At 39.9% G+C, this 15386-nt stretch overlaps 1 protein-coding gene across 2 annotated transcripts in view; it reads right to left on the reverse strand.

Annotated features, from left to right (window-relative positions):
• The window catches only part of col11a1b (collagen, type XI, alpha 1b), an 86445-nt gene that overhangs the window by 4967 nt on the left and 66092 nt on the right, over positions 1-15386 (reverse strand). For both annotated transcript variants that reach the window (XM_079244037.1, XM_079244036.1), the window contains exons 46-65: positions 14505-14612; positions 11716-11769; positions 10462-10515; positions 10281-10334; positions 9955-10008; positions 8321-8428; positions 8090-8143; positions 7779-7832; positions 7319-7372; positions 4213-4266; positions 2940-3047; positions 2745-2798; positions 2426-2479; positions 1751-1858; positions 1515-1568; positions 1387-1422; positions 1217-1270; positions 665-926; positions 382-494; positions 185-253 (exon numbers count right to left, since the gene is read on the reverse strand). In XM_079244037.1, coding sequence (XP_079100163.1) covers positions 185-253; positions 382-494; positions 665-926; positions 1217-1270; positions 1387-1422; positions 1515-1568; positions 1751-1858; positions 2426-2479; positions 2745-2798; positions 2940-3047; positions 4213-4266; positions 7319-7372; positions 7779-7832; positions 8090-8143; positions 8321-8428; positions 9955-10008; positions 10281-10334; positions 10462-10515; positions 11716-11769; positions 14505-14612 — 1560 coding nt within the window. The remainder of the gene's footprint in view (positions 1-184; positions 254-381; positions 495-664; positions 927-1216; positions 1271-1386; positions 1423-1514; positions 1569-1750; positions 1859-2425; positions 2480-2744; positions 2799-2939; positions 3048-4212; positions 4267-7318; positions 7373-7778; positions 7833-8089; positions 8144-8320; positions 8429-9954; positions 10009-10280; positions 10335-10461; positions 10516-11715; positions 11770-14504; positions 14613-15386) is intronic.

Below are 15386 nucleotides of genomic sequence, written 5' to 3' on the forward strand. Positions count from 1 at the left end.
AAGGAAGGATGTCAAAGTTTCAGGAGTGAGATGTAGGCGGGGTGAAAAGGAAGAAGGCTGAGGGAAAGAATTACAATAATCAAGACATTGTGATGAAGGAGCGAGACGGAAAATTCTCTTTAAAACACGAACGCCTCCTGGAGGCAACATGAAATGAAATAAGAAGCTGTGTAGGAGAACTTACGATTTTTCCACGTTTAAATTCACTGAACCATGAACCCGGAGATTCCTTGGGCCAGTTCGATATTCTGACCTACAATAAAACATTAAAAGAAAACGTTAAGAATGCAGATGATGTAAATGGCAGCGTCCGACCCATAAGTGTTGTTTACAGATCAAACCAGAGCTGCCCTGATGATGTTTTCAGTGCTGATCACTTACGCCTGTGGATTTCTTGTCTGGGTAGATGCATGTCTCTCCACCTGCTGTGAAGTTACAGAACACTTTGATGGCGTCTCCGATGCAGCCCTGGTTTGGATCGATCCAGTATTCACCTGAGAGAGAAGCAGATCCATGAGACACTGCCAAGGCAACAGTGTAACAGCAGTCTTTGCCTTTGAGAACGTTTCTTTTTATGTTCGCCTCGCTAGTTCTGGCAATAAAACTCTTGAAATTATTCACCATTCAGTCGATCTTATTGTAGATACTATGACAGACATTTTACCATCTGGGAAGTCAGGCTGGCTGAGGTGCAGGTCGTTGCAGGTCCTTGCAGGGTTATCTTGGGTGCCCATGGGGAACTTCATGCGTTCAATGTCTTGTTTGAGGTTGTTGAGAGATCCGAAGACATCTTCCATTCCCTCTGTGCCCAGACTATCGACGCCGTAGTCGGCCAGCGCTTCGTCTCCCTGCACGTCAGCCTGCCGCCTGGTTTTCCTGGCAGCCTGCTGGATGGGCAGTGGCTGGATGATGTCACCAGGAGGACCCTGCATGATAGAAATAAAACAATAAGCTTTTTTTTTTCTTTTTTTTTTTTTAGTATTATTCATCCAGTTTTATCAATGTAGACTGTTGTATCTGAGACTAGAAGAATCTACATGGCTACAGCTGGAACATTATCCAAATAACAGCTTATTCTTTTCTAAATGAAGAAATAACACTGATGACTTTCTTCCAAATTGCTAGATTATGGTTTAATACTGTTTTACTTTCTGACCAACTGTCTCCCGCCCCAAAATGCTTAATACACAGTGAAAGCAAGAAACAGGTAGCTTACAGGTGGTCCAGGTGGTCCAATCGTTCCCGGATCTCCCTTCTGACCCAGCGAACCCTGACAGAAAACAATGTATGATAGATACGTGTTAAAAATGCAGCACACTTCTCTCAGGCATCTAGTTCTGTGTAAATGCTATCAAAATGCTGGAAGGGTGGAGAAAAGTAACTTACAGTCGATCCCTTAGATCCCTTCTGTCCTTGAGCACCCTGGTGAGAAATAAAGGGATATTTAGGGACGAACAACAGTTTTATAACAGAATGTGGAAAAACATGTTTTTCCAACAACAACTGCAACTTACAGGAATTCCAGGAGGCCCAGGAGGACCGAGAGGACCATGACCACCACCAATCCCCTTGTGAGACACAACAAAGACAGTTAAAAGCTATACATGGTCTCCCATAATTAATCATTTTATTGATTTATTTGTCCATTAAATTTAATTATGATCATTATTGAGCACAATATAGCAAAATGAGTGTACACAACAACATAGAAAATATCTCTTTTTGGGTAAGGATTTTATTGCAAACTTACAGGTTCACCCTTGCCACCTCCAGTGCCCTGAGGTCCAGGCAGACCCCTGTCTCCCTTCTCACCAGGTTCACCAGGCGGTCCAATGAGACCAATTAGACCAGGATGACCCTAAAGCAGACAGAAAAGTACATAATTACAAACAGACTCTCGATCCACATTCAACAACAAGTAATGTTCACAGCATATGTTTCATTTGTGTCCATTTATCAGCTGCGGAGAATAAAGGCACTTTCTTTAAATGAAATAAATATGCTAATTTACTTTCAAATTTAGATAAAATGCCTACCCAGATGAACTTTAGTATGTCTGCCTATAAATAATTAGTGGTTTCATTGTGGTTGGTTGTCATATTTAACAATGGTGGTCTGCCTCAGCACCTGCTGGTGAGCAGAGTTATGATCATCTGGCAGCTGCCTGCTGGCATTCAACCAAAGACCATCAGAAAGATGATATTATTGAACTTATACATATTCATTCAGCGCAATAAATCACTGAGGGAAAAACTCCTCAAAGAGGCCAGCTTCTCTTCATCTCACTGGGAGACAGTGAACAAAGAGAGAATAGTGAACAGGCCGAGATGTTTGCTTGCTTAGGAAGCTTCAGATAAGGCACACGAGCAGATATGAGAAATACACCATAAAGCAATTTGAGATTAGCATCTTAATAATGTCTTGCCTTCTCTCCTTTGGATCCAGAGTCACCTTTCATGCCAGGAAGTCCAGGGGGTCCCTGAGGATGGAAAATCAGCTTTTCAAGCACGACTGGAAGCAGCATGCCTATTATTTTACAGTGATATTGATACCATGGAAAAAATATGCCACTTTGAGAGCTAATTGATTAATGAAAAAGCATAAAAAATAGCCCTTTTTTTTTTTTTTTTTACAGGATTTAGGTAAGCATGATAAAACATCAAACAGATTTTTGGAAGAGTGCATTTCTATGTTTGTTATGCTCCAGAAGAGGTGTATTTGGGAGATGGAAGGAAATGCCTTACAATTGGTCCAGGAGGGCCATCTTGACCAGAAGCACCAGGGAGTCCTTGCTCACCCTGAGATTAAGAGAAACCATCACAGCTTTTGGTTTAGAAAATGACACAGTCACATAATTATCACAAAGCTGATTTGAGTCACACTTTTAAACCTCTAAGACATGATCTTGGAAACTGAAAAGAGACATCTTGAAAACTTACAACGGGACCAGGGATTCCACGCAGACCCTCAGCACCAGGTTTTCCAGGAGGACCTTGAGGTCCCACAGGTCCAGTTTTTCCAACAGGTCCCTCTGCTCCAGCTTCACCCTGAAAAACAAAGGAACATTTGCAATCTGTTTCTTTGTCATAATAGCAAAGTAAGGTTTATTTAAGGTAGATAATTCAGATTCTTTTTTATAAATAAAAGAGCATTAAATTATTTTTTTGCAGATGTGTATCCATCTATATAATCAGAATCCAAATCCAGTTTTAAAACACTTCAAACATCTTTATCTAACTTGATAAACTAAAATTTCCTTTATTCCAAAATTGCATCATTCTATAATCTTCCACAATAGTTAATGGTGGTTCAAATGTTTCCAGTTACTCCTGTCACGAGTTGCAACTTTTATATCTGGAAGCTCCAGAGACGACGTACTGACCTGTTTAATAGAAGATGGGGATTAAACTGCTCTGACAACCAATTAGGCCTTGATTTGACACTCTAGGATCATCCGGCAGGCTTTGCCTTGTCTCTGTCAAATCAACTCTATTCCTTTACCTCAGTGTAGATAGAATATGCACTTTGTGTCAGTCTGAGTGCGTGCATGAAGAAGAGAAACAACCGATCAAGAAAGGGGAGAAACAAAAAGAGAAAGGCTATTTCTGAGATTTGTTGGGTTTTTTGCATCAGCAGCTCTGAGCTGATTTAGTGTTAAAAACTTTTAGAGCCTTAAAAAGATTTCTTTCACTTTGATGCTCCTTGCAAATACGAGCAAATTGTGGGTTTTAGCGAAACAGTAACATCTGTTGATATTCTCAAGAAGCCTTATTTGTCCTCATGTGAGACTAATTTACCTATTTTTTGTCATAGATATGGGACGCAAGAGCAGGATATCAGGGGAAAGGAGCAGAATGTGTGCGCCAGTGGAGATCAGTGTTTCCAAAAATTTTATTCACTTTTTGTTGGCATAACTTTTTGTGAGATTACTTAAAGGCTTTTTGGAGCATTTTTGATTAAATGAGCCGATCCCTTGGGTAAAGTAACACTCAGAGTGCACCAAAGCTGAAATACAGCAGGTAGGACTGCTTAAAGACCGAGCTTAAAGATGCGATAAAGCTGAGTAAAGCTGAGAGGAGCTGCAGATTGAAGTGATGATAAGAAATCTCTTTCATATTGCACAAGCATCTCAACCCTAAATCCAGCAAGAATAATGCCTACTCAATAAAAAAACAAAAAGCAATTCATAAAATCTAAGTTTGTAGAACTTACTTTGGATCCCTTTTCTCCTTGTTTACCCTCCTGACCTGCTGGTCCAACGGGTCCCTAAAAAAAACCCAATAAAACATCATTATGTTTTTGTTTATTCATGTGTTTTACAAACCAATTTGAAATGGATCAATAAAAAAATGTTTTCTAAAGTGAAATCCACCAACATTTACTGACAAACAAAAGCTTCTAATACATACTCATCATTCATTTTCAATGCTCCTCTGACCTTGAGAGAGGAAAGGCTACGCAGGGCCATCAGTGTGAGCAAACTGTCCTACATTCTAAATATACTCTGATAAAAATGCATCAGCATTTTCAGCAAACCGCCTCTGGTCAAAAAACCTTGTAAGTGGGCTGACGTGCCATTAGAAACCATAATCAAATACACCAAACAAAAGCCACGGGTCTTCGGAGTAGGTTATTAGCCCAGGAAAATGTGTACAGGTTTGTGTGTGCGTGCTCTAGCCCATGTCTGTGTGCAAACGTAGCTGAGCAGATACATGCATCATTGAGCAACAAACCTGAATCATTTCCAAGCAGATATTGGGAAAGGGACTAACTCAGAATTACTTTTGTGAGGGATGAAAAATTATATGAGAAATTCTATTAATAATGGGGCAGAACTGGGGTCAGATGTGTTCCGCGGCCTACGTGCATACTAACCCATAGATAATAACAGTATGAATAAACAGCACTGTTTGAAATGCATCTTCAGCCCTGCCTGAAACCTAATATGGCTGAATTAAACATTTCTGGCATTGAAAAGGCAAGAAAAATAGATTTCTATCTATAACTGATCTTACATTTAGAATAATTGTAGTGTGAATTGTTCAGTGATCACTTTACATCCATTACCAGCAGGGCTAATCCCTATCCATTTCCCTAACCCCGGAAAATCTTTAGAAATTAATATAATTCAGCCTCGTGGGGATTTTTTTTTTTTTTAGCTGAGCAGATTATTGCTGAGAGAAATAAAGAAAAAAATTATGAAAAGGCTCACTGAACAGAAGAAATTAACTTTATGGCTGATAATATACTGTGCATGACAATATCAGGTTGTTATTGCTGACGTTACATGACAGGCATTGTACTGTTCGGTTCCTCAAGTTGGTTCAGATGTGTTTATTTTATGCACAAGCTTAACCCTGCTCCCAAATCGGGGGGGGGGGGGGGGGGGGGGGGGGGGGGGGGGGGGGGGTGTCCCAGAAGAGGTCATGATATTAATCTGGCATATTTAAACTTAATTGAAGGGTAAATTATGTAATATATTTCTTGCTATCATATGTCTGAAATTGCTTCTTTTTTTTTTTCTCTCCAAGAATTTTAATAGTTCAAATAAAGTGAGATCATATCTCTACCTCTTCAAGAATAGATTAATATTCCACCACTACAGTGGCATTAATTTATGTTATTTCATGAGAATATGTAGTGGAATAGAGAACTGAAATCCTGCAAAATGAAAATGCAGTAAGAAAGATGCATTTAAAATGCCAGTATTATAATGTCTTAGATTAATTCTCTTCCACAGTGGTGTGTTTTGTCAATATTTTTTTAAACACTTTTTGTATATTTTTCCTGATTTGTTGAGTTGCTGATTTTGGATGTGGCATGTTTGTTTGGGCCAGATGTGCTTGTCTGAAAATTAAAAAAACAAAAACAAAAAAAAACAAAAACCTGCTGATCAACCTGAAATTTCACAGACAACTATGTCTAGCTTCAGGAAATGGTCCAAAAAATATTAAAAACATGAACATAAACATCTTGTTGGACAAAACTCAATAAAAAATCTGGTTTCAACAAAGAATACAATCTCTGAAAATACAACATGTGAAATTCTTGAAGCAGATGGGCTACAGCAGCAAATGACCACACCGTGTGCTGCTCCTGTCAGCTAAAAACAAGAAACTTTCGACACAATTCACACAAACTCCTAAAACTAGGACAATGAAAATAAAAAAATCAATCATAAAATGTATCATCATGTAGGGAATATTTTCCTGTCACATTCTGGGTCCCTTAGTGCCACGTGGACATTGCTGAAATGCCACCGCCTGCCTGGGTATTGTTGCTGATCACATCCATTTATGACCACAGTGCACCATCTTCGAATGGCTACTTCCAGCGAGATAATACAGAAGATCATAAAACTCAACTCATCTAAAGCTGACTGTATTCTAATGGCCACCAGTCACCTGATACCAATCCAATAAAGATTCTTTGGGATGTAGTGGAACAGGAGATTCTCCTTGTGGATGTGAAGCTTAAAAATCTGCAGCATTGTGTCAATATGGAGCAAAATCTCAATGAATCTACTCCTTTAGGAATTAAGACAGCTCTGAAGGCGACAGGGGGTCCAACCAAGTGGTAGCAAGGTGTAACTAATAAAGTGGTGAGTTTTTATGAAGAGAACAGTGTCTCCTTAATTCCACTTCTTCTGCACCTCTTATTCCTTTACTTTCAAGACATCTTATAGTTGTGTTTTACATTTATAGTGTGATTCAGTGGAGCGGAGCCAGCTGATACTGATGCCTCGGGGAGGAATTTGCACTTTTAAAAGCAACATCTCCGCTAAAATAAACACATGCACACTGAACTGAGGGCAAATATAAAAGTGTCCTTTCTGTTTTGCGACACTGTGTCAGGCTTTAAAATGGTACATTGACTGCATGCTTTATTGTTAGCTGTGAATCATTATTACGGTAATTCCAAGGCATCGTAAAAATCACTTTGATAGTGAAATGAAGTAATCTGAGCTCAAGTCTGATGTGGCAGAAAGGGCACTGAATGCCAGAAATTAAAATGACAAGTTAATTTCCTGACATTAGCAACAAGCGGCAGTCAGGCTGCATTCACATTACTGCCAGTCACACTCTCAATCCATCAATATCCCCATACAGCATGATTGCTATACTAGTGGATATAATTTCCTGTCAAACATATGGAGATGAGTTCAGAATCTTCTGTATGATCATACATATGCATCACCTGACAGAGGGTTATGAAGCTGCTTGGGGCTTGTTAAGAGCACTTTGAATCTAAAAATAGAGAACATCTCAGGAACTGAACAGAAGTATCAACTTATGCAGCGCTTTGGAGAAGTACTCACCCTTTTGCCAGGAGGTCCTGGTACTCCAGCTTCACCAGATGGACCTGGAGGACCCTAAATTAGAGCAGAGAGAACACTTGACTCCACTTAATGAAAAATAAGTGGTATCTTACAATGGGATGTGCATGCTTTTGCAAAAAGCACTATAATAAGTCAAAGGATGGACGTGGGAAATCGGAAATACAACAGCATTTTGGTGTCTTTCTGAGCCTCTTCGTTATACTGCACCGTAAACGGTAAAGTGTTGTCAGATGACACTGCCAGAAATCCAATTAAAATGTTTCCCTTAGCTAGGTTTTAATTTTCCAATAGATATCAGAATAAAAAGATTATATATGCAAATGTTAATCCTCAATTCATCCACAAGTACAGTAAACCACTCTGGCAGGCAGAATGGGGCGAGAGGGGGGACATTTTTATTTCTTTACTTGGAAACTATTTTAGCTAATGTTTAACTTACTGGTTGTCCAGCTTCTCCATCATCTCCTTTATCACCAGGCAAACCATCAAGACCCTACACATAACACACAAACAAACCAAATATAATTAATTCAGTACAGAAGAGAAAAGTATTTTTAAAAAAATCAATAATAAAAACCCTACAAAATTAAAAATGAACTCTAATGACATAGCTGCATTTTTATTACTGCATTTATTTGAGTTATTTAAATATTAACTAACATCCAAAAATATGTATTGTAATAGCTAATTATTAAAAAGAGCATGTAGCAGACATAAACCTAATAACTAATAAAATAATACAGGACTTACACCAGCACCAGGCTCACCAGGGGGACCAGGGTCTCCCGGGAAGCCAACAGGACCCTGGAGATAAACCAAGACGTAGAGAAGACTGAGCTTCACTCACATACTTGACACTGTGTCAACAATAGCTGTGGCATCTGACAGCTCAAATGAGAAATATGACACGGTGATGGTGTAGATGACAGCCCTACTGATGCATCAGTCGATGCTGTGTGAGTCTCACTGCAGCTGACGTACAGGATTACCCTTAGGACCATCATCTCCAGGTGGTCCTCGGCCACCGGGGGGTCCAGCAGCTCCAGGGGGACCGGTTTCTCCCTTCTCTCCAGTTTCTCCTCGAGGGCCCTGAGGGAAAATGCATCACAGTCCTGTTATCATGAAGACCACACGAGGACCAATTATGGCGCTTTGGAAATGGGATGGTAGATACGGCACAAGACAAGCGTGCTATTTAATCTGTCACCACAACTGGCATCAAAAGACACAGAAATGGCCTGCAGAGGGAAAAAAAAGTGACATACAGGCTGAGCTCTAAGTGTATGTTTCAGATCATCTGCTGCACAGTTTGATTTGAAAATATCATTTTCAGCCACCTAAATGATGACACTAAACACTCCAGCCTCATTTTTCATTCCAGCAATAGCAGAGTGTGTCTTAAAGCAGTGGCTATGACTCAGTGGCAGCAGCTAAAGCATTACAGGCTCAAAATCATTAGTTGGCCCATTAGAGCTGAGCGCTTCCCTAGTCAATGCCAGCATGGCACCTTTAATATTGACCTTGATTTGATGTGCAGCACTGGCTCTATCTATCACTGTAAACAGATATGAGGCAGCAGACGGATCCGTCAATATAACCTGATGGACTCAGACTGAAGGAGGCTCACACCCATAACTAAGGTGGGGCATCCATGGTCTTATACAAGCAGCGGATCGATGAAACTGCTCTGATTTGAGGAATTTATGATCAGGATGCTTTCTGCGAACACTTGGCGCTCAAGACGCATTTGCAGGCAAATGCAAAATGCCACATTGTTAAACTGGAGAACATTATGTGGATTGATCTGAATGATGTACTACTACTAAATATAATCTTTGTCCTTTCTAAAAGGTTTGCTGCTGTTGTTTTGCTTTTGAGAGCCAAAACTACTCTTAAGGGTTTTCATTTTCCCCGCATAGCCTGGTACTAGATATTAGATAAAAAAAAATTTAAAAAATCCCAACACCTTTTTAGCAGACCAATTATCCACTTAAACTCCCTCAGGCTGACAAAGTCTTTGCATGTTTAATAAACTAAAGAAAAATACTTATTAGTTGTTTGTTATATGATATGCAGGAGTGTATGGTGACACTGCAGCCTCCCAGCAAGAAGGTTGCTGGTTGAAGCCCTGACACAGTGGCTGTGGGGGGGGGGGTTGTATGAACAGCAGCCTTTTCTGTATGAAGTTTTCCCTGTGTATGCGTTGCTTCTCTCCAGGTATTCAGGCTTCCTCCCACCGTCCATAGACATGCATGTTCGCTCAACTGATCACTCTAAATTCTACCTAGGAATGAATGAGCATGAATACTAGTTTGTCCCTCTGTGTTGGCCCCGCAATGGACTGGTTATCTGTCCGGGGTGTACCCTGCCTCTAACCTGATGATGGCTGGGATATTGGACTAGCAGCATAGAAAATGAATGCATATTATATATAAGAGATCATGAGCTGCGCTGACAGTTATGTACAGACAAGGGAGGAACTGCATGTGCATGATGTTAAATTGAGGGGCTTCATCGCTGATTTCTATGTACTATCTAAGTCTGTAAGCAGCAAGTTCTTAAATTTTCTGTCTGGAAGGAGACAGAAGACAGTTTTAGCATAATATTGAACTTACTCCAATTCCAGGCTCTCCGGGTGGTCCTGGGTTGCCAGCCTCACCAGTTTCTCCCTGTAAGGTAGAAAAACATTACAGGTAAAATAAAAAGTCTGTTAAAAGTCGAACATTACCTGTGAACTAAGTAAACTATTGATTGCCACTTCGACTGTTATTTATTTATTTATTTTTTTCGTTTTTGTGCTGCAGTACATCTAAATATAGAAAGGAAGCCTTTCCACACATCCAATATATTTTTAGGCAGGACAAATTAAAGGCAATGCTTAAAATGAGTTCCTACATAAGCTGAATGGTGTTGTTATTAACGCAGGTTCACTAGTTATTACCTTCTCGCCAACAGCTCCCATAGAACCAATACCTCCAGGAGGACCTTGTGCACCCTGCAGGTAAATAATAGCAACACTTATTAAGGAGAATATGAAAGAAAAACATTTTTAACAACATACATTTTGAAATAGAGAGTGTTGCCAAGTTTTAAGAAAAGAGTTGAAGTAAATATAAACTTACATCAGCTCCACTGGATCCCTGAGGACCTCTAGGACCAGGAGGACCAGGTGGGCCCTGTCACAAAGAGTTTTCTCAATAGTTTGATCTCACATTATTTATTATCACATTTGGTCTCTGTCTAACACTGCCATAAATAACTAAGTTGCAGGTAGAAGGCGGGTGTTTTATTAGGATGTGAAACTGAGTACTTACAAGTAACTTTAGCGAGAGAAAAGCTATTTTAGTGATGAAGAATGAAAGGGTTGTTTTTTTTAATTTAAAAGAAAATTCTCAGTTTGGTTAGTCAGCAAGCTGCCAGCTACTTAGAACAGAAAAAAACAATTAAATGTTTGCCGTGTGAAATAAATAAAATAAAAAAATAAAGCAGCTCTTTGGAAAAATATACTGATAATTTTCATGCTGCCTCAATTTTCCAGCATGGAGTTAAATGGACCAGGTCTGCAGTTTGTGTTGGATATTCAGCATTTCAGAAAATGCCACAACAAAGCTAATGAATCTGATGGAAAAGTGATGTGGTGTAAAAAATCAGCAATATATAGGGATTGTCCAAACCATAATGAAATTTCTGAGGTTTAATCTATTTCAGATGGTGAAAAATGAGCTCTTCTCTGATCACTGTTCTGAGAAGGTGGTAGCTTGGCTCCCATGAGGGAATTCCTTCATGCCTCTCTAAACTGAGAGCACTGACTGTATTTATAACTACTCTAAATTGCTTCACAAAGCCTGACTTCAGAAAAAAAATGAATGCAATTTAAACCTTGAGCCAAGTTTGGACTCTCACGTATTACTAAGTCGATGCTGTTACAAAGTCCAGAGCAAAAGAGGGTCATCTGTTGTGACTACAGAGGTGAAATCAGACTCCAATCCATTATTTTATTCACCCTAAAACATAAATATTACATATTTTATTTAGAATATTACACAGAATCCCAAATGTTATGGAATGGGGATGTAGGTTGGTTAAAAAAAAAAAATACTGATACAATATCAAGATCTTTTCAGACTAGACATCACTACTTGACTCACTCAGCGGTACTGTTAAAAAACAAAAAACAACAACATACTTCACACAAACAGAGCATGCAAAGTTTTCATAAGTGTAAGTGTTTTTATCAATATGTCTCCCACAATAAAACCATCTGCAATGCAGCTGGCGTTACCAAACACCGCCATAACTTTTAAACACTCTGCACAACATGCCGTTCCACCGGGATGGACATGCAGGCGATGCAAATCCTCATAACTTGCACTCACCATTGCTCCGACGTCTCCGTTCTCTCCCTTCTCACCAGGAGGGCCGGGCAAACCCTGCGAAGACGGAAAACGTGCATCAGAAACATAGAAACAAAGTTTATGTGAAGCAGTGCCTGAGACAAAACCTCATATTAGAAACACCCACTGACAGGAACATAGATACATTTCTGCTGCTCATTACCAGGTATTTTCAGATGACATATTTTAAATAGCAGCCTTCGGGATGCAAAGTGATGGAGAGTGCATTAATACGAGCAAAACCCCTGAGTGTAAACACACAATTAGTCAAAAGGGACACCTATTGTAATTAAAGGGTATAGGAGGCTTGGGTATAATCAGCCTGTGTAAATTGCAGGGTGGAAACTCCATCCATCTATGTCCACAGCAGAATGGAAACAAAGGCGAGTGTGCAGGTGGTATGTATCATCCAGTTTTGGGACTCAGTCATGCTTAACTAAAACAAGTTGAATAAACCTCAGGAAGGTGTATCTGTAATGAAAATTAAGAAGCTGTCACTTGCTATCGTAGCTTATTGTCTATCTGCATAATTGCAGACATTATGTGTTGTGTTAGCTTAACTCCAGTAATGGAGCATGCGCCGTCAAAAAGGTGTGTGAAAACCAGCAGCAGTGATAAGTTACCGTAAAACAAAAATGACACGGATATCAATCATTGCAGTAACATATGTGTAGTTTCAGTCCATTTTGTTGATTTACTGTCGCTCTGCAGTGACACGGAAAGCTAATTTATAACAGGTTCTAACTGGGCTTTTGTCACAGTAATAATGCATGAGGGTTGTAAGAGTGGGAGAATGAATGAACCACCAACTCAATGCATGTCTAATGTTTGCAAGTGACGTGCTCGATCCATATTTAACTTGATAGGCTTGTTTGCATAATACATGCAGGGATGGATAAAGAATTACAGAAAAAAGCGTCACATTAGGAGTTAAATGAGCAAACACCATATTCACATAGACAAACTCCCCCAAGCATGCACTAGAAGAAATCAATCAGCATTATGACTTGGCTTTCCTTCTATTTTCCACACTAGTCTTGAATTATGAGGACACTGATGTGAGCAAATCTGCTATTTACTCTTCTATATGTCCCTGTCTTAACCTCTTAATCTGAAGAATTCATCCGCTCAGCGAGGACTCCAATATTCCACAGCAAACAGCCTAAACTGATAGAAGGCTTTCAGACCGAAGCCATTCATCCCCCCCCGGTCAAAAATCATTAATGCTACAGATAATTGCATTGAAGAGCTGAGCTTGCAGCAGCTGCTGCCATGTATTGAAGGACAGCTTAGCCAAACATAATTAAAAGAGTGGAGATGGAGTGCATTATGCCCAATTAAAAGCCAATTGCACTTAATAACAATGTTATCTAGCCCTATTGACCAGCAGGGCTTTGCTCTAATTTCATCCTCAGTGAGTCCTTGGATAATTGACTTTGAGATATTCTGAAGAGTGCCATTTCTTTATTCAGTGCCACCAAGGGAGGTTTTCTGAACTGCAGCTCATTAGCCTTCGCACCGTTCCCTTTTTCACTCTTTTTACATGTTGCAATTTCGAGGAAAGAAGCGTTTCATAAAGGAAGTGAAGCAATGCAGCACTATGATAAAACTGATGTTAATTAAAGAAATGCCCACCAATCTCTTAACTGCAAAATGATTGTAAAAGCAGCCAAGTATCGTCCGCTAACATGTGTATCTGTGATCACATTACATTTACATCCTGCTAAGATGTTACAATATAATAAAGCACAAGGACTTAATAGCATCAGATAAATATTCCTCTCCTCCTTATGATAAATATTCATAAGGAGCTTAATAACTTGAGCTTGTCCTGTAAGTGTGAATCTGCAGGAGCTGTGATTGGACTGAATTGAGGAAGCATGCGTATTTTGGCCGTTGTGTTACGCCTTCATTTGCAAATGGACAAAATGTGTTATTGCTTTATTGATGATTCTAAGTTAAATCAATGAGCTGCTGCCATTAAAGATAAGAGAAACACAGATCAATGTGAGCTGGAATGGAAAACAAAATGTTTGATCAATTATTGATAAAAGCCCTGCGATATCCCTTGCCATATAATCTTTCATATGCAAAACCCGTGTTTCTGCTAATGGGGGTTTACAATATAGTGAATATTTGTAAAATGGCATGATGAAAGATTAACAATGATTGCCTTAGACTCTGAATGAAAACCCAGACTCTCAAGGTCCATTTCTAAACCGTCAGATGAGAAATATTTGAAAAAAAGAATTGTACAGTACACTGATAAAATAAATCTGTGAATAAATACAGAATGGTTCCTTATCTGAGCCAGAGGTCACTGCAAGGTAGAAGTTTACTGCATGAAAATGGTGTCGTCTTAGTGGAAAGCCTAATCCCCCCTCCACCATTAACGCTACGGCAAAACGCCAAATGCAAAATGTTTGCAATGGTGATGGATTTTTAGCACTGTCTATATGAGGAAAAGTCCTTGAGGAGGAAACGTATTATTTTCCCAGGAGCTCAGCAAAGTGCCATTAGGAGTCAAGGCTGCATTAATAAATTATGCTTTGTTGTGATGTAATGTAAATGATGCGAGGGGAGATGAAATGTTATAGGTTGAAAGGGGTGTGGAGGAAATCATTCTCGTTTGGTTGGTTTGACAGAGGGGGGAAGTTATGCGTATGCCAACGAGGCGATGCTCAACGTGACCCGGTTGTCATGTGTTTACAGAATATGAGATGGGGAATCAACATGTGCACATTAAAGTTGCTGTTTTGATCGAGACTTGCCTGCAGACCAATGGGTCCTGGAAGCCCAGGGAATCCTCGGGGTCCTTCATCTCCTTTCTGGCCAAACATACCCTGCTGTCCTCTCGGCCCTGGCTCACCGTCGGTGCCCTGTGGGGGGTCAGGGTTCACAAAATCTCATTAACTGAAGCTTCAGCAAATGCACCTCCACAAACACTTGGATGTACTTTTTCTGCTCTTCTCCTTTATTCTTAATCCTTCTCAAGGTTATGGAGTTTATTCAAGCTCACGTGGCAGAGGTTTGGGTCGATGGGCTCTACCACCTTGTTTCCTTGTTCGGGGTTGTGAGGGGTATGAGATTTTCCAAGCGATTTTGCTGGACAGGTTAGAGGTCCATCTCGGGGGTAACTTCTGAGGTGACATTTGTACAAGTCGAACCTTGATAGCAGAGTCTATTTAATCTCTTGGAGAAAATGCAATGACGCTTAAAACTTTTAATGAAAAACTGGACAAAAGGTGAAGTATCATCTCTAACCACCGACTTGCCCTCCTGCTAGGCTGTCTAGAGGAAACAGCCGCTACGCTACCAGAAACTCTCATCAGGGAAAGCAGGATACAGAAGTGTATAGCCAGAGGGTAATGATAAACTGTATGTGAAAGATGCTGACTTTTGTGAAGTCAGATGTGCATGGAGCTATGGAGGATAGAAAAAGAGACTGTGGGGAAAGACTGAAGTGCTGACAGACTGGTAGTATTCAGTTCAAACGCGCGTCAGCACTTGAAAGTGCTCAAGGAGCTCTCGCTGAGCCCTGGGACATGTAGGCAGCCTCAAGCGCTGCTACTGAGTGTAGAACAGTTCAGAGGGAAATAATAGGTGATTACAGGTAACAAGAATAGAGCTTTGATAAAAAAAACGAAAAAAAA

The sequence above is a fragment of the Telmatherina bonti genome (assembly GCF_933228915.1).
Source record: "Telmatherina bonti genome assembly, chromosome: 7".
In the NCBI taxonomy this organism is placed as follows: Eukaryota; Metazoa; Chordata; class Actinopteri; order Atheriniformes; family Telmatherinidae; genus Telmatherina; species Telmatherina bonti.